The sequence below is a fragment of the Dendrobates tinctorius genome, unplaced genomic scaffold (assembly GCF_039654945.1).
Source record: "Dendrobates tinctorius isolate UK_male_01 unplaced genomic scaffold, ASM3965494v1 ptg000064l, whole genome shotgun sequence".
In the NCBI taxonomy this organism is placed as follows: domain Eukaryota; kingdom Metazoa; phylum Chordata; class Amphibia; order Anura; family Dendrobatidae; genus Dendrobates; species Dendrobates tinctorius.
In genome coordinates, this window is record NW_027361732.1 from 11,896,950 (window position 1) to 11,916,225 (window position 19,276).

At 49.3% G+C, this 19,276-nt stretch overlaps 1 protein-coding gene across 8 annotated transcripts in view; it reads left to right on the forward strand.

Moving 5' to 3' along the window:
- The window catches only part of ENOX1 (ecto-NOX disulfide-thiol exchanger 1), an 835,160-nt gene that overhangs the window by 558,798 nt on the left and 257,086 nt on the right, over nucleotides 1–19,276 (forward strand). Inside the window, exon 2 of one of the 8 annotated variants that reach the window (XM_073580304.1) lies at nucleotides 16,557–16,600. The exons of the other annotated variants lie outside the window; for them this stretch is intronic. Within the exon in view, the coding sequence (XP_073436405.1) occupies nucleotides 16,567–16,600 (34 nt within the window). The 5' untranslated portion in view covers nucleotides 16,557–16,566. The remainder of the gene's footprint in view (nucleotides 1–16,556; nucleotides 16,601–19,276) is intronic. 8 annotated transcript variants of the gene reach the window in all.

Consider the following 19,276-nt stretch of genomic DNA (forward strand, 5'->3'; position numbering starts at 1 on the left):
TTAAAGGAGTATTCTCAACTTGTGTTTTCAGCAGCACAAACTTTCCAGTATCCTTACTTCTTGGTTGCTTGGCCATTGGTCACTCCTTCTTCAGTGAGAATTCTAGTCACTTTCCTTCTTCTAAGGCAGGGTTCCCCAACTCCAGTCCTCAAGGCCCACCAACAGATCATGTTTTCAGGATTTCCTTAGTATTGCTCAGTTGATAATTGCTTCACCTGTGCAATACAAAGGAAATCCTGAAAACATGATCTGTTGGTGGACCTTGAGGACTGGAGTTGGGGAACCCTGTTCTAAGGTGACACAATAACTGTCTGCCATTCTTCTAAGTCTACATTGCTGTCGCTCTACATTTGCATATAGAGAGACAATAAGGACTTTGAACAAGTTACTAAAGTGAGGGCCTTGATTAGGAGATGTGCTCTAAACCCTGCTGATGATTTAACATTGATTTTACTGGTGATTTTACAAGACTGTTAATGGTTCAAGATCTGTGGGGATGAGGAGAGAGGAGAGCAGATGACCGCTCTATAGAAATCAATAACCTGAAGAGATGTGGCTGGGAACTCGTGAATTAAAAGGATTTTCGCATCTCCAAGATCCTATCCCAATGTGTAGTAGGTGTAATAATAGCAGGTCCTTCCAATTAGAAATGTAGTATAGTCCTCTTGATAACCAATGTCACTTACATTATGTGCATGGCATTGCAGTAGTTTAGGAATCCATGGTTAAGGCCATTAGCAACTAACTCACTATGAGTGCTTGTAACCATGGACTCTAAATCTTGGGACCTGGTCTCTCCAGAGCCCCGCCTTGAGTGAAGAGGAGGTGTGCATGCTCAATGTGTATGCCACTTCAATGGCGGGACTGACCGAGAAAGCAGAGTACAACGCTCAATTAGGTAACCTATTAATGCTTAGAGAGACCATCATGGTCTACTACTTACAATAGCATGAATTATATATGCAATGACATTTCATAAAGATCAACTAAATAATGTGTTTTTCTGAAGGATCATATACTATAGTTGTTTTATTTCATGTTGACTATGTGACTGCACTCAATACTGCTTCTTAAATATTAGATATTTACTTAGTGTAAAGATTTCAATAAAGATGTGGTGGTTTATGGATGGAAATCTAAACTGTAAAAGGCTAAAATTAATATTTTTAATGTCATAAGTTAAAGTAGTACTTTTGAAATAAATATATATATATATATATATATATATATATAATATATATTTTAATTCTAGTGATTCTTCTCTGTTTAAAAATTCCTGGATGCCTCTATTTCATTTGGGTCATTTGATCTCCTGGTGACGCCCTCGTATTACATGTCATCATGTTCTCCCAACGGGGTGATGAAACTGCGTGGACTGTACCACACAAGTTCTCCTTGAAGAGAGACAAACTTATGCTACAGTTTATGATGATTAGAGAGCATGCTTGGGGTTTATCCGAGTGCCTTCTGCGTACTAGAATAATATATTCGAGTCCCAACACTTGCACTCGGATAAAACCTGGGCATGCTCTCTAATCATCATTATCTGTAGCATAAGATTGTTGCTCCTTAAAGAGAATCTGTCAGCCCATTTTTGAACTATCAGCTGGCATCGCCATCAGGGGCTTATCTACAGCATTCTGTAATGCTGTAGATAAGCCCCCGATGTAACCTGAAAGAGAAGAAAAACGAGTTATATTATACTCACCCAGGGGCGGTCCGGGTCCGGTTTTAGTCCAATGGGTGTCGCGGTACGGTCCGGCGCCTCCCATCTTCTAGAGGTGACGTCCTCTTCTTTGCTTCCCGTCGTGGCTTCGGCGCAAGCGCACTGCTCTGCCCTGCTGACCAGGTCAGAGAGGTCTGGCGCCTGCGCACTGCAGTACTTTACTCTGCCCTCAACAGGGCAGATAAAGTAGCCTGCTCCAGAGCTGCAACGGGAAGCAAAGAAGAGGACGTCATCTCTAGAAGATGGGAGGAGGCGCCGGACCGGACCGCGACACCCTCCGGACCCGAACCGGACCCGGGGTGAATATAATATAACTCGTTTTTCTTCTCTTTAAGGTTACATTGGGGGCTTATCTACAGAATTACAGAATGTTGTAGATAAGCCCCTGATGGCGGTGGCAGCAGCTCATAGTCCAAAAATGGGGTTACAGACTCCCTTTAAGAATAACTTGTTTGGTAGAGTCCACGCAGTTTCATCACTCCATTGGCAGAACATGATGACATGTAATACGAGGGCGTCAACTGGAGATCAAATAACCCAACTGAAATAGAGGCATCCAGTAATTTTCAAAAAGAAGAATCACTAGAATTAATAATAATAATCTTTATAACGCCAACATATTCTGCAGCGCTTTACAATTTAACAGTTTCAAACACAACAATCAAAAGTAACAACTTTAACAGTAATACAGTGATTAAAGCAAAATAAGACGGCCCTACTCGTGAGAGCTTACAATCTACAATGAGGTGGGGGAGATACAAAGTACAGGTGCATATTTACAGTGATGTATTTACAATGATGGTGCAGCCATCTCGAGGGAGTGGGGGATAGATAGAGATAGTGAATGGGCTACTCCCATGCACTTACACATAAAATGACTGATTAGGGAATGTGATAGGCTGCTCTGAACAAATGTGTTTTGAGGGAGCGCCTAAAACTGCAAGCTGTGGCTGGTCCTAATTTCTTTGGGTAGAGCATTCCAGAGGATTGGTGCAGCGCGGGAGAAGTCTTGGAGTCGGGAGTGGGAGTTATGGATTAGTGCAGAGGTTAGTTGAAAGTAGTTTGCAGAGCGCATCGGTCGGTTAGACCAATAGGAGATGTAATGGGGTGCACAACCCCCTATCTGTGGACGTCGGGCACTCAGACCATCCTCACGGAGTCTGTTTCTAACCGTTTGTGCAGACACGTGCATGTTTGTGGCCTGCTGGTGGTCATTTTCCAGGGCTCTGGCAGTGCTCCTCCTGTTCCTCCTTCCACAAAGGCTGAGGTAGTGGTCCTGCTGCTGGGTTGTTGCCCTCCTATGGCCCCCCCACATCTCCTGGTGTACTGGCCTGTCTCCTGGTAGCGCCTCCAGCCCCTGGACGCTACGCTGACAGACACAGCAAACCTTCTTGCCACAGTTCGCATTGATGTGCCATCCTGGATGAGCTGCACTACCTGAGCCACTTGTGTGTGTTGTAGAGTCCGTCTCATGCTACCATGAGTATGAAAGCACAACCAGCATTCAAAAGTGACCAAAACATCAACCAGAAAGCATTGGCACTGAGATGTGGTCTGTGGTCCCCACCTGCAGAACCACTCAATTATTGAGGGTATCTTGATAATTGCCAATAATTTCCATCCGTTGTTTATTTCATTTGCACAACAGCATGTGAAATTGATTGTCAATCAGTGTTGCTTCCTATGTGGACAGTTTGATTTCACAAAAATTTGATTTACGTGGAGTTATATTCTGTTGTTAAAGTATTCCCTTTACTTTTTTGAGCAGTGTATATGTCATGGAGCTAAATTACATAGCTGACATCTGCATCTAACAGCAACGATTGGTGTGCTCACAGATCGCTGCTATTAACCTCTTAAATGCCACTGTTAATCACCGACAGCAGCATTTATTTTAAGCAGAACGTTACAGCCCAAATGTGAGCTCAGATGCCCCTTTTCCCCGACTGGAAATGTTATCAGTAAACACAATATAATTGTACATCTTATATACAAGTGTGTGTGTATGTATGTGTGTATATCCATACACACGGTATATGTTGTTTAATTTTCTATTCTCTAAGGTCGGTTAGTACTGTATATTACGGTTTTGCTTACTGACTACAGACAAAGAAAATGGGCCATATGGAAGAAGGAAACAAAATGAAGCAAGACTGTGCCAAATGCTGGAATGAATCCATTGTACACAGGATTGCTTCCTGATAAGGCACTGGATTGTTGGCTTTATATTGGGTGTCAGTTTACAGCATTTTAATTAGGATTTGGCCCAGGAATTGTGATTGACTGAGGAGATCTGTTCAGACCGACCTTCTGTGTATCATAACAGCAATATAAATCCAGGGAAAGCATTTTTGATTGTTTTTAGTCTGTCAAAGCTTTTCAGGAATTATCCAAACCTTTTGTTATCTTTGATTTTTTGACCTTTTCGGGGAAGAACATTTGTTTTTATTTTAGATTGATTTTCCGTCTTACCTCTCCTACAGACAGACAGTAAAGCCAATATCCTATTTAGATAGCCCCTTATTGTTAGAAGGGTCCCCTGATAATAAATAGGATCCTCTGTAATCATCTGTAATCCGTGGGAAAAGCAAATGTTTTGATTCCCTAGTAGAGCCATTAAAAGGCAAATGAAGCAATGACTATCCATATAATGTCACGTCCATCAGCATGAGAATTACGCTTTTCTGTCGCAGTCATTAAATGCTGGTCATGTATGGCGGACCCCATCTGTTAGTGTTATTTCCGACATTCATACTTATCACCGATCCAACAAATAGATGATATATTGTGGATTGTTTGGCGTTTGACTGCTGGGGACCCCTTGCCTACCCTAAGAAGCGGGTTCTGAACAACTGCACATGGGCACCGCCACTTCATTCATTCTGTCTGGAGCTGCCGGAGATACAGCTCTTCAGTCTGTTCTCAGAATCGAGGCGCCCCCTTGCAATTTATCACTTATTCCTGTAAATGTTGGGAATAACCCTTTTTTAAACCAGAAGTTTCAAATGGAAAATTGGTTTTCAAAACCAGACAACTTATTAGAGTATGTAATTTAGGTATGGTTTCATATATGAATGGAAAACTAGAGAACAGGTACTAGTGTCTTAGGGCGCCTATCATTTACTATAAGTAGCTTACTTTGCTAGAATAAATCTTAGCCCAAAATAATAGGTACGTTTTGTTAAAGGAAGACTAAATGTAGAGGTGTGATGTGTAATCCCATAAGAAAATCTTTTATTGTATCCCAACCTACAAAACTATATCTAATCGTAGAACAGTAGGCCATGCAGCAATAGATTATCATGTTGCCATGCTTAAATATAACTATGTTAGGGCTTGTTTTTTTGTGTATCAAATAAAAATTCAGAAATTCCACAATTTTGTTTTGCATTTACTGATCGGTTAAAGACGTCGTATCCTATCTCTAAAGTGCCCAGGACTATGAAAAGAGAAAAAAAACTACACTCTTCCCCCCAAATTAGTGCTTCCTGTTGTGAGTTCATTTTCTGGTCTACCAGTTGTGAGCTCTCCTTCCAGGCTCCCTCTGGTGGTAACAGGAGGTAGTGAGGCTGATTTAACCAGTAGAGATCTGCCACCTGATAATGAGGATGACGATTGGACCTCAGGAATCTCAGATTGGATTTAAGACAGCCGACACCCTACTCTGGTGCTGGTGATTCCTTCTGCTTGTCAGGTCTTGGTTCTCAGCTCTGTTCCAGTCAGCTCAAGCTAAGTTTCTCTGCTAATGTTCACACTTGATTTTGTTGTTCTATTCAATTTTTTGTGTGGTCAGCCAGCCCCGACTGGGGCTGTGCTGAATTTCCACTCTTATTTTTCTGTATTTGCCAATTTGCTTTATGTCCCTTATTAGATTGGCCTCTTTTTGCTATGTCTCAGAATATTTCAGAGTGCTGATATAGTGGGAGAAGTTTAGTGACTTCAGGGTTAATTTTGTTATCAGAAGTGTTGGACATTATTTTGTAGGGTTTTGGGCAGATTGCAGACAGTGTCTTTCCTTTCCTCTCCTTTCTAGTTAGTTGGGCCCCATCGTTTGCTCAGCCTATTTTCTTGCCTGTGTTTGTGTTTTCATCTTGTTTCACCGTCAATACGTGTGTGGGGGCTGTCTATTCCTTTGGGGTCTGCTCTGGGGCAGTTAGTTTTCCCTTTTCTTGCTTTTGGCTTATTTAGTCCCCCGGCCGTGACGAGGCGTCTAGGTTCATCGTAGGTACACTCCACGGCTGCTTCTAGTTGTGTGGTTAGGATCAGGGATCTGCAATCTGCATAGTTACCAACCTCTCTGGTTTTTCTGGGCTTAGCATGTTTAGGTTTTTTCCTCCTCGGTGACCCATTCATAACAGCTTCCCCTCTAAACGCCAAACTGTCAACAACATCCAGCATGGGCATCGTCTTGTGAAGACTGCAGATGATCAATGGCTGCTGATCGGCTGCAGAGGTCACACAATGCCCCAAACCAGATATTGCTGATGGAGCACACAGTATGGATCGTAAAAGGGGGAGACAGGGCGCTTCCAATGCGTAGGTCTGTATGGAAAGTAGATGAGTGCACAGCAAATGTTAGGCTCACCTGATAGGGTTGTGAGAGTCACAACACCTATAATCGCATAAAACAGCTGCAGCAGTCTGCACGAGGTCTAAGGACTTCGTACAAAGAGAAGGCTGGTAGTGCAATAAGAGACTGCACTGCTGTAGTAGAATTCAAGATATCTTTATTGCCAACGCGTTTCCTGAGCCAGTCCCAGCTCACTTCATCAGGGATTGGCTCAGGAAACGCGTTGGCAATAAACATATCTTGAAATTCTACTACAGCAGCGCAGTCTCTTATTGCACTACCAGCCTTCTCACAGTATGGATCGTGGCAGAGCTGTGCGGTTCCAGAATATGAGTATATGTGTTTTTTGTTTGTTCGTAATCATGTCTTATAATTGTTGTTTTTGGTTAGCTGCTTTTGAACACTATTTTTTTTTTCTTCAGCATAACCATGTAAGAACAGAGCCATTCCTGATACCCAACATCCTTGAATAATTGCACAAATTCACAATTTGTGCATTTATGCAGTGCATTCTACTTTTTGTTGCAAATTTGCTGAAAAATAAGACACCACACAGAGGTACAAAGATATGAAACATTACCCAGACATAATAAAAAGGTGGGCATGTGTATGATATGGGCTTGCTTTATGATCCCATGTTGCTCACTGTCCTAGCTCCAGCGCCTGGCCTTGCGCCCTTCACCTATGGTCACTCCTCTTTGCAATAGTCCACAACTGTTTTCTCGGGTAATCTGGCAAATTCCTTTAATAATATGACACTAGGCCTTTTAAAGCCAGACAGATGACTAGTTCATGGGGGATTTTAGTAGCATTGTCTACAGTTGCCTCACGTCTGTTAAGAGTTTGCTTCTATTTCTTTTGGCTTCAAATATCTCCTTTGCTACTCCTAACTTTATGCTATATTCAGCATTATTTCCAAGCTTATTCCAGCTTATGAGATGTTCACATCTATCACTCAACAAGCAAGTTGTTACCTTATTAATAGCAACTGTATTCAGTGCTGTTAACACCTGGCCTCTGCAATAAAGTTAGCACTGTAAGAAGATCCACCTATAGTTGTCTGCTATCCTGCAGTTAACCATTTCCTAGCTGCAATTGCAGTTTTCATGAATCACTGCTGTTAACCCTTTCTCCACTTAAACATACCAGACTGCTTTTACTCCTGTCATTTCTGTGATTAACTGTGTATTGCTGGAGGATACTGGATTGTATATACATACTAATTTCCTATACAGTTTCTGTTCCTGTGCGTATCTGCACACATGAATCTGCTTTTATCTGGTGCTACCTGCTCTGCTTGTTATATGCCATCCTGCATACGTTGCTGTCCTGGTTTTTGTCATTTGTCAAGACCTGCTCTGATGCACCATTGCACCTTTGCTGTACACTCATATTTACATCTTAGAGAAGCCACATCACTGTGAGCTCTTAACACCCTATATCTTGTACTTTTCTTGCAGCAGGGGTTTTCACCCTTGTAATATAAAATATGGTGCCCCTGCTGCTAATCATTTATTTCTGTCTGGAAATAATGTATTGCCCTACTCTGCACCATGGGAGAGATTGATATAATAAAGATAAATGGACAATCTATCAAACCTTATTTATACAGTCTGCAACAATATGATAGAATAATAATAATAATCTTTATATAGCGCCAGCATATTCCACAGCGCTTTACAGTTTAACAGTTTCAAAACACAAGTCATAAGTAACAACGTTAACAATACAATAACTAGATGTGTATTTCCTGAAGGAAGTACAGATAGTGGTTTGAAATGGTGCCCGGGCTGCCCCTTTAAGAGAGACTTGCCTGCTGCCCCTGCAAGACTTTCAACTCAGGATACGATTTAACTGTGGGTGCCTCTCAGGGGCCACTTTGGCCTCAGGGTCTGATTTTGTGGGTGGGGCCCCTCAGGGCCTGATTTTGTGGGTGGGGCCCCTCAGGGTCCGATTTTGTGGGTGGGGCCCCTCAGGGTCCGATTTTGTGGCCGGGGCCACTCAGGGTCCGATTTGGTGGCCGGGGCCCCTCAGGGTCCGATTTGGTGGCCGGGGCCCCTCAGGGTCTGATTTGGTGGGTGGGGCCCCTCAAGGTCCGATTTTGTGGCTGGGGCCCCTCAGGGTCCAATTTTGCGGCCGGGGCCACTCAGGATCTGATTTTTGTGGCCGAAACCCCTCAGGGTCCAATTTTGTGGGTGGGTCCCCTCAGGGTCCGATTTTGTGGCCGGGGCCCGTCAGGGTCCAATTTTGTGGGTGGGGCCCCTCTGGGTCCAATTTGGTGGGCGGGACCACTCTGGGTCCAATTTGGTGGGCGGGGCCTCTCAGGGTCCGATTTTGTGGTTGGGTCCCCTCAGGGTCCGATTTTGTGGTTGGGGCCCCTCAGGGTCCGATTTTGTGGCCGGGGCCTATCAGGGTCCAATTTTGTGACTGGGGCCCATCAGGGTCCGATTTTGTGGCCGTGGCCCCTCAGGGTCTGATTTTGTGGCAGGGGCCCCTCTGGGTCTGATTTTGTGGGCGGAGCCCCACTGGGTCCAGTTTGGTGGGCGGGACCACTCTGGGTCCAATTTGGTGGGCGGGACCACTCTGGGTCCAATTTGGTGGGCGGGGCCTCTCAGGGTCCGATTTGGTGGGCGGGGCCCCACAGGGTCCGATTTGGTGGGCGGGGCCCCTCAGGGTCCGATTTGGTGGGCAGGGCCTCTCTGGGTCTGATTTGGTGGGTGGGGCCACTCTGGGTAAGATTTGGAGGCCGGGGTCGCTCAGCCTCCAATTTGGAGGCCGGGGTCGTTGAGCTTCCGATTTGGAGGCTGAGGTCAAAGAGCCTCCGATTTGGAGGCAGGGGTCGATGAGCTTCCGATTTGGAGGCCGGGGTCGATGAGCTTCCGATTTGGAGGCCGGGGTCGATGAGCCTCCGATTTGGAGACCGGGGTGGCTCAGCCTCCGATTTGGAGGCCGGGGTGGCTCAGCCTCCGATTTGGAGGCCGGGGTGGATCAGCCTCCGATTTGGAGGCCGGGGTGGCTCAGCCTCCGATTTGGAGGCCGGGGTGGCTCAGCCTCCGATTTGGAGGCCGGGGTGGCTCAGCCTCCGATTTGGAGGCCGGGGTGGCTCAGCCTCCGATTTGGAGGCCGGGGTGGCTCAGCCTCCGATTTGGAGGCCGGGGTGGCTCAGCCTCCGATTTGGAGGCCGGGGTGGCTCAGCCTCCGATTTGGAGGCCGGGGTCGCTCAGCCTCCGATTTGGAGGCCGGGGTCGCTCAGCCTCCGATTTGGAGGCCGGGGTCGCTCAGCCTCCGATTTGGAGGCCGGGGTGGCTCAGCCTCCGATTTGGAGGCCGGGGTGGCTCAGCCTCCGATTTGGAGGCCGGGGTGGCTCAGCCTCCGATTTGGAGGCCGGGGTGGCTCAGCCTCCGATTTGGAGGCCGGGGTCGCATTTGGAGGCCAGGGTGGATCAGCCTCCGATTTGGAGGCCGGGGTGGATCAGCCTCCGATTTGGAGGCCGGGGTGGATCAGCCTCCGATTTGGAGGCCGGGGTGGATCAGCCTCCGATTTGGAGGCCGGGGTGGATCAGCCTCCGATTTGGAGGCCGGGGTGGATCAGCCTCCGATTTGGAGGCCGGGGTCGCTCAGCCTCCGATTTGGAGGCCGGGGTGGCTCAGCCTCCGATTTGGAGGCCGGGGTGGCTCAGCCTCCGATTTGGAGGCCGGGGTGGCTCAGCCTCCGATTTGGAGGCCGGGGTGGCTCAGTCTCCGATTTGGTGTGTCGGCCCTTTAAGACTCATTTGGGTGCGCTGGCCCTTTAACAATCACTTTGGCGCGTTGGCCCTTTAAGAGCTAGTTTGGCTCACTGGGCTTCTAAATCCACTTTGGCGCACACATTCTCTCTCAGGGGCATGTGTCATGTGATGAAGCTAGATTTGCATTTGTGCTGTGGGTTTCGCTTTAAGGGCTGATATTATGTGGCAGAATCTCTGTTCTGGAGATGTCATGTGACGTTCGTAGGCGTTGGCATAGTAACTGGGTCTGCCTGCGCATATCAATGAGCTCAACTGTCATTTCAATCGCCTCAGGGCACGTTTTGCCATTTCCTATTGAAAAGCATTGGAGCCAGTGCATTCCAATGACGGGAAAAAAAATTTTCAAACGCAAATTGCGCAAAAACTACAAATCCGATCGACACGAAAAATACTTAGCACACCTCTCATGGACGCTGGCTTCGAAACGACACCTCAACGGAGTCTGTGCGTGTAGCGGTTCGGGCCGCATTAATTGCGGAAATCAACTTAATAACTAGATGTGTATTTCCTGAAGGAAGTACAGATAGTGGTTTGAAATGGTGCCCGGGCTGCCCCTTTAAGAGAGACTTGCCTGCTGCCCCTGCAAGACTTTCAACTCAGGATCCGTTTTAACTGTGGGTGCCTCTCAGGGGCCACTTTGGCCTCAGGGTCCGATTTTGTGGGTGGGACCCCTCAGGGCCCGATTTTGTGGGTGGGGCCACTCTGGGTCCGATTTGGTGGGCGGGGCACTTCAGGGTCCAATTTGGTGGGTGGGGACACTGAATCTGATTTTGTGGGTTGGGCCCCTCAGGGTCCGATTTTGTGGCCGGGGCCCCTCAGGGTCCAATTTTGTGGGTGGGGCCCCTCAGGGTCCAATTTTGTGGGTGGGGCCCCTCAGGTTCCGATTTTGTGGTTGGGGCCCCTCAGGGTTCGATTTTGTGTTTGGGGCCCCTCAGGATCCAATTTTGTGACAGGGGCCCTCAGGGTCTGATTTTGTGGGTGGGGCCCCTAAGGGTCCGATATTGTGGTTGGCGCCCCTCAGGATCCGATTTTGTGGGTGGGGCCCCTCAGGATCCGATTTTGTGGTTGGGGCCCCTCAGGGTTCAATTTTGTAGGCGGGGCCCCTCAGGATCCGATTTTGTGGCCGGGGCCCGTGAGGGTCCGATTTTTTGGCCGGGGCCCGTGAGGGTCCGATTTTGTGAGTGGGGCCCCTCAGGGTCCGATTTTGTGAGTGGGGCCCCTCAGGGTCCGATTTTGTGGGTGGGGCCCCTCAGGGTCCGATTTTGTGGGTGGGGCCCCTCAGGGTCCGATTTTGTGGGTGGGGCCCCTCAGGGTCCGATTTTGTGGCCGGGGCCCCTCAGGGTCCGATTTTGAGGATGGGGCCCCTCAGGGTCCGATTTTGTGGCCGGGGCCCCTCAGGGTCCGATTTTGCGGGTGGGGCCCCTTAGGGTCCGATTTTTGGCCGGGGCCCCTCAGGGACCGATTTTGAGGGTGGGGCCCCTCAGGGTCTAATTTGGTGGGCGGGGCCCCTCAGGGTCCGATTTTGTGGGTGAGGCCCCTCAGGGTCCTATTTTGTGGCTGGGGCCCCTCAGGGTCCGATTTTGTGGCTGGGGCCCCTCAGGGTCTGATTTTGTGGCTGGGGTCCCTCAGGGTCTGATTTTGTGGGTGGGGCCCCTCAGGGTCCGATTTTGTGACCGGGGCCCCTCTGGGTCTGATTTTGTGGTTGGGGCCCCTCAGGGTCCGATTTTGTGGCCGGGGTCTCTCAGGGTTTGATTTTGTGGCTGGGGCCCCTCAGGGTCTGATTTTGAGGGTGGGGCCCCTCACGGTCTAATTTGGTGGGCGGGGCCCCTCAGGGTCCGATTTTGTGGGTGGGGCCCCTCAGGGTCTGATTTTGTGGGTGGGGCCCCTCAGGGTCCGATTTTGTGGCTGGGGCCCCTCAGGGTCTGATTTTGTGGCTGGGGCCCATCAGGGTCCGATTTTGTGACTGGGGCCCCACAGGGTCTGATTTTGTGGGTGTGGCCCCTCAGGGTCCGATTTTGTGGCTGGGGTCCCTCAGGGTCTGATTTTGTGGGTGAGGCCCCTCAGGGTCCAATTTTGTGGCCGGGGCCCCTTAGGGTCTGATTTTGTGACTGAGGCCCCTCTGGGTTCGATTTTGTGGCCGGGGTCTCTCAGGGTCCGATTTTTTGGGTGGGGCCCCTCAGCGACCGATTTTGAGGGTGGGGCCCCTCAGGGTCTAATTTGGTGGGCGGGGCCCCTCAGGGTCCGATTTTGTGGGTGGGGTCCCTAATGGTCTGATTTTGTGGCTGGGGCCCCTCAGGTTCTGATTTTGTGGTTGGGGCCCCTCAGGTTCTGATTTTGTGGCTGGGGTCCCTCAGGGTCTGATTTTGTGGGTGGGGCCCCTCAGGGTCCGATTTTGTGACTGGGGCCCCTCAGGGTCTGATTTTGTGGTTGGGGCCCCTCAGGGTCTGATTTTGTGGCCGGGGTCTCTCAGGGTCCGATTTTGTGGCCGGGTCCCCTCAGGGTCTGGATTTGTGGGTGGGGCCCCTCAGGGTCTGATTTTGTGGGTGGGGCCCCTCAGAGTCCGATTTTGTGGCTGGGGCCCCTCAGGGTCTGATTTTGTGGCTGGGGCCCCTCAGGGTCTGATTTTAAGGGTGGGGCTTCTCAGGGTCTGATTTTGTGGGTGGGGCCCCTCAGGGTCCGATTTTGTGGCTGGGGCCCCTCAGGGTCTGATTTTGTGGCTGGGGCCCATCAGGGTCCGATTTTGTGACTGGGGCCCCACAGGGTCTGATTTTGTGGGTGTGGCCCCTCAGGGTCCGATTTTGTGCCTGGGGTCCCTCAGGGTCTGATTTTGTGGGTGGGGCCCCTCAGGGTCCGATTTTGTGACCGGGGCCCCTCTGGGTCTGATTTTGTGGTTGGGGCCCCTCAGGGTCCGATTTTGTGGCCGGGGTCTCTCAGGGTTTGATTTTGTGGCTGGGGCCCCTCAGGGTCTGATTTTGAGGGTGGGGCCCCTCAGGGTCTAATTTGGTGGGCGGGGCCCCTCAGGGTCCGATTTTGTGGGTGGGGCCCCTCAGGGTCTGATTTTGTGGGTGGGGCCCCTCAGGGTCCGATTTTGTGGCTGGGGCCCCTCAGGGTCTGATTTTGTGGCTGGGGCCCATCAGGGTCCGATTTTGTGACTGGGGCCCCACAGGGTCTGATTTTGTGGGTGTGGCCCCTCAGGGTCCGATTTTGTGGCTGGGGTCCCTCAGGGTCTGATTTTGTGGGTGAGGCCCCTCAGGGTCCAATTTTGTGGCCGGGGCCCCTTAGGGTCTGATTTTGTGACTGAGGCCCCTCTGGGTTCGATTTTGTGGCCGGGGTCTCTCAGGGTCCGATTTTGTGGGTGGGGCCCCTCAGCGACCGATTTTGAGGGTGGGGCCCCTCAGGGTCTAATTTGGTGGGCGGGGCCCCTCAGGGTCCGATTTTGTGGGTGGGGTCCCTAATGGTCTGATTTTGTGGCTGGGGCCCCTCAGGTTCTGATTTTGTGGTTGGGGCCCCTCAGGTTCTGATTTTGTGGCTGGGGTCCCTCAGGGTCTGATTTTGTGGGTGGGGCCCCTCAGGGTCCGATTTTGTGACTGGGGCCCCTCAGGGTCTGATTTTGTGGTTGGGGCCCCTCAGGGTCCGATTTTGTGGCCGGGGTCTCTCAGGGTCCGATTTTGTGGCCGGGTCCCCTCAGGGTCTGGATTTGTGGGTGGGGCCCCTCAGGGTCTGATTTTGTGGGTGGGGCCCCTCAGAGTCCGATTTTGTGGCTGGGGCCCCTCAGGGTCTGATTTTGTGGCTGGGGCCCCTCATGGTCTGATTTTAAGGGTGGGGCTTCTCAGGGTCTGATTTTGTGGGTGGGGCCCCTCAGGGTCCGATTTTGTGGCTGGGGCCCCTCAGGGTCTGATTTTGTGGCTGGGGCCCGTCAGGGTCCGATTTTGTGACTGGGGCCCCACAGGGTCTGATTTTGTGGGTGTGGCCCCTCAGGGTCCGATTTTGTGCCTGGGGTCCCTCAGGGTCTGATTTTGTGGGTGAGGCCCCTCAGGGTCCAATTTTGTGGCCGGGGCCCCTTAGGGTCTGATTTTGTGACTGAGGCCCCTCTGGGTTGGATTTTGTGGCCGGGGTCTCTCAGGGTCCGATTTTGTGGGTGGGGCCCCTCAGCGACCGATTTTGAGGGTGGGGCCCCTCAGGGTCTAATTTGGTGGGCGGGGCCCCTTAGGGTCTGATTTTGTGACTGGGGCCCCTCTAGGTTCGATTTTGTGGCCGGGGTCTCTCAGGGTCCGATTTTGTGGTTGGGGCCCCTCAGGGTCTGATTTTGTGGCCGGGCCCACTCAGGGTCCGATTTTGTGGGTGGGGCCCCTTAGGGTCTGATTTTGTGGGTTGAGCCCCTTGGGTCCATTTTGGTGGGCGGTGCCCCTCATGGTCCGATTTAGTGGGCGGTGCCCCTCATGGTCTGATTTGGTGGGCGGGGCCCCTCATGGTCCGATTTGGTGGGCGGGGCCCCCTGGGACCAATTTGGTGGGCGGGGCCCCTCTGGGTCCGATTTGGTGGGCGGGGCCCTTCAGGGTCCGATTTGGTGGGCGGGGCACCTCTGGGTCCGATTTGGTGGGCGGGGCCATTCAGGGTCTGATTTGGTGGGCGGGGTCAATATGGGTCCGATTTGGTGGGCGGGGCTCCTCGGGGTCCGATTTGGTGGGCGGGGTCAATCTGGGTCCGATTTGGTGGGCGGGGCTCCTCAGGTTCCGATTTGGTGGGCGGGGCCCCTCAGGTTCCGATTTGGTGGGCGGGGCCCCTCTGGGTCCGATTTGATGGGCGGGGCCCCTCTGGGTCCGATTTGATGGGCGGGGCCACTCTGGGTCCGATTTGATCGGCGGGGCCACTCTGGGTCCGATTTGGTGGGCGGGGTCACTCTGGGTCCGATTTGGTGGGCGGGGCTTCTCAGGGTCTGATTTGGTGGGCGGGGCTCCTCAGGGTCCGATTTGGTGGACGGGGCCCTTCAGGGTCCGATTTGGTGGGCGGGGCCACTCGGAGTCTGATTTGGTGGGCGGGGCCCCTCAGGATCCGATTTGGTGGGCTGTGCTACTCTGGGTCTGATTTTTTGAGCGGGGCCACACTGGGTCCGATTTGGAGGCCAGGGTGGCTCAACCTCCGATTTGGAGGCCGGGGTGGTTCAGCCTCCGATTTGGAGGCCGGGGTGGCTCAGCCTCCGATTTGGAGGCCGGGGTCACTCAGCTTTCGATTTGGCGCGCCGGCCCTTTAAGACTCATTTCGGTGCGCCGGCCCTTTAAGAATCACTGTGGCACGTCGGCCCTTTAAGAGCCAGGGTGGCTCACTGGGTTTCTAAATCCACTTTGTCGCACATTCTATCTCAGGGGCATGTGTCATGTGATGAAGCTAGATTTGCATTTGTGCTGTGGGTTTCACTTTAAGAGCTGATATTATGTGGCAGAATCTCTGTCCTTGGGATGTCATGTGACGTTCGTAGGCGTTGGCATAGTAACTGGGTCTGCCTGCGCATATCAATGAGCTCAACTGCCATTTCAATCGCCTCAGGGCACGTTTTGCCATTACCCATTGAAAAGCATTGGAGCCAGTGCATTCCAATGACGGGAAAAAAAATTTTCAAACGCAAATTGCGCAAAAACTACAAATCCGATCGACACGAAAAATACTTAGCACACCTCTCGTGGACGCTGGCTTCGAAACAACACCTCAACGGCGTCTGTGCGTGTAGCGGTTCGGGCTGTATTAATTGCGGAAATCAACTTAATAATAATAAGAAGAAGAATAAGTTAGCAGCGTTCGGATTACAATATAGTGGTTTTTTTCAAACCACTATAATAAGAAGAAGAATAAGTTAGCAGCGTTCGGATTACAATATAGTGGTTTTTTCAAACCACTATAATTAAAGCGAAATAAGACGACCCTGCTAGTGAGAGCTTACAATCTACAATGAGGTGAGGGAGATACAATGAATAGATATAATAGAATGATAACCTGTCTGTATCAGCAGCATTGCATACTGACCATCCCTAACTTTAAATACATATACCGGTATATTGTTAAAAGGGTTTTCCAACCAAATTCATTTTAATGAATTAATCTTGGAATAAAAATTAGTTTCTCAATTTGATGTATTAAAAAAGTGTTCCTTAGAATAATAAGTTCCACAGTTAGATGTGTTAAAATAAAAATGTTCCTGTGCTGAGATAATCTTATAAATGTCCCCTACTGTGTACTGTGTAATGGCTGTGTCTGACTGTGCAAGAACATGGTCTGATCATACCACAGCTCCTGGGCAGGGGAGGGAGCAAAAGAAAAGGTACCGTATACAGACAGGACAGCATGGGATCGCAGCTGCTGCTTTCTGTGAGATAAAGCTTTTGCTTCTTGTTTTAAACTTGCTTCACCTAACAAAAAGAATCAGCTGTGATCCTGTGCAATCCTTCCTTAATACTCTCTTTTGCTTTCTCCCCTGCCCAGGAGCTGTGGTATGATCAGACCTTGTTCCTGTACTGTCAGACACAGTGAGTACACAGCAGGGGCAGGTTTATAAGATTATCTCGGCACAGGAACACTATTTTAACACATTAAATTGTGAATCTTATTTTTATTCCAAGATCTATTAATTAAAATGTACCTTGTTTGTGGGAAAACTCCTTTTTGGCCGAACAGTCTGCATCAGTGAGACATAGTCTCTTAGCTTTCTGGTAATTTATTATGTTTGGACTTTTGTGTGGTGTGTTGTCTATCTTTCTGTTCATTTGCAAAAAAAAGTAAAATATGCTTTTTATGGATTTGTGTGATCTTTCAGTTATCTGGCTTTAAATACAATTAATCATAAGTTAGGTTTTAGTTTTCTTTTTTGTTGATGAATGCTCATGGTGTATACAAAAGCTGGTAACATTTTACTGGTTTTACGCGAAGTTTGGTATATACTCGAGATATATACAATGATCGCAGCATATAAACCAAATAGGTCCTTATATTCCTATGGGAGAGAATGTTGACAGGGTCCTTTCAACTTCTGCAGGGCAGGTATATGTTGGGATACCGTCATAATTAGTCTTTAACTCATTGCACTACGTGGCATTTGTTGGGCATGATGCCAGTTGGAAGCATTCGACTATTGACAGACTCCTTCAGAATAGGTAAAGCTCATGTATATTGTTAATATGGGTGGCACGGTGGCTCAGTGGTTAGCACTGCAGCCTTGCAGCACTGGGGTCCTGGGTTCAAATTTAACCAATGACAACATCTGCAAGGAGTTTATATGTTCTCCCCATGTTTGCGTGGGTGTTCTCTGGGTTCTCCGTTTTCCTCCCACAATCCAAAGACAGTGCCGATTATGTCTATAAAGCGCTGTGGAATTAATGGCGCTATATAAAATGAGTCAAATAAAAAAATATTGTTCCTCTTATAGATTACTGTTCGGTGCAGGAGTAAAGATAACGTATGGTGTGAGAAAAGAACAGACCATGAGTCAGCAAGAAATACTGACCGATTTCTTCTTTTTAGTCTGCAGAGTTGTGAATGCAGCTCTAGGCTTTGATATGTGCTGTAGCTCACATCACCTTTTTAAATAGAAGCCACAGGGGTAAAACAAGTCTGACCAGTGGCGGATTATAATGAGGTCTGTTATGAATGGGTCACCGAGGAGGAAAACAAGACCAAGCCAAGTCACAGAAAACCAGAGAGGTTGGTAACTACGCGGATTGCAGACCCCTGATCCTAACCACACAACTAACAGCAGCCGTGGAGCGTACCTACGATGATTCTAGACGCCTCATCACAGCCGGAGGACTTAATAAGCCTAAAGCAAGAAAAGGGGAAATCTAAAACTGCCCCAGAGCAGACCCCAAAGGAATAGACAGCCCCCACACATGTATTGACGGTGAAACAAGATCAAAACACGAACACAGGTAGGAAAATAGGCTGAGCAAATGATGGGGCCCACACTAGCTAGAAAGGACAGGACAGGAAAGGAAAGATACCATCTGCAATCACGCCAAAAAAACCCTGCAAAAATGTCCAACACTTCTGATAGCAAAAAATACCCTGAAGTCACTAGACTTCTCCCACTATATCAGCACTCTGGCATATTCTGCGAACAGAGCAAAAAGAGGCCAATCTAATAAGGGACAAAAAGCAAACTGGCACATACAGTGACATAAGAGTGGAAATTCAGCACAGCCCAAGCCGGGGCTGGCTGACCACGCAAAAAACTGAATAGACCAAACCAAATCAAATGTGAACATTAGCAAAGATAACTTAGCTTGAGAAGGCAGGAACTGAGCTGGAACCTAAGACCTCAGGAGGCAGGAAAAAATCACCAGCATGGGAATAGGGAGTCGGCTGTCTTAAATCCAGTCTGGGACTCCAGATGTCCACTTCTCTTCCTATTATCAGGTGGCAGGTCTCTGTTAATTAGAGCAGCTTCACTACCTCCTGCCACCACCAGAGGGAGCCTGGAAAGAGACCTCACAACTCCTCTGTCAGCACAACCAGCTCCCTCACCAGAAACCAGAGGCAGACCAGAAAATGAGTTCTGTTGTGAACTCATTTTCTGGTCTACCAGTTGTGAGTTCTCCTTCCGGGCTCCCTCTGGTGGTAACAGGAGGTAGTGAGGTTGATTTAATTAGTAGAGATCTGCCACCTGATTATGAGGATAACGATTGGATCTCTGGAATCTCAGACTGGATTTATGACAGCCGACGCCCTATTCTGTTGCTGGTGATTCCTTCTGGCTTTTCAGGTCTTGGTTTTCAGCTCTGTTCCAGTCATCTCAAGCTAAGTGTTTCTGCTAATGTTCACACTTGATTTTGTTGGTCTATTTAGTTTTTTGTGTGGTCAGCCAGCCCCGGCTGGGGCTGTGCTGAATTTCCACTCTTATCTATATTTGCCAATTTGCTTTTTGTCCCTTATTAGATTGGCTTCTTTTAGCTCTGTCTCAGAATATTTCAGAGTGCTGATATAGTGGGAGAAGTCTAGTGACTTCAGGGTTAATTTTGTTATCAGAAGTGTTGGACATTATTTTTGTAGGTTTTTTTGGGCAGATTGCAGTCAGTGTCTTTCCTTTCCTCTCCTTTCTAGTTAGTTTGGGCCCCATCGTTTGCTCAGCCTATTTTCCTGCCTGTTTGTGTTTTCATCTTGTTTCACCGTCAATACATGTGTGGGTGCTGTCCATTCCTTTGGGGTCTGCT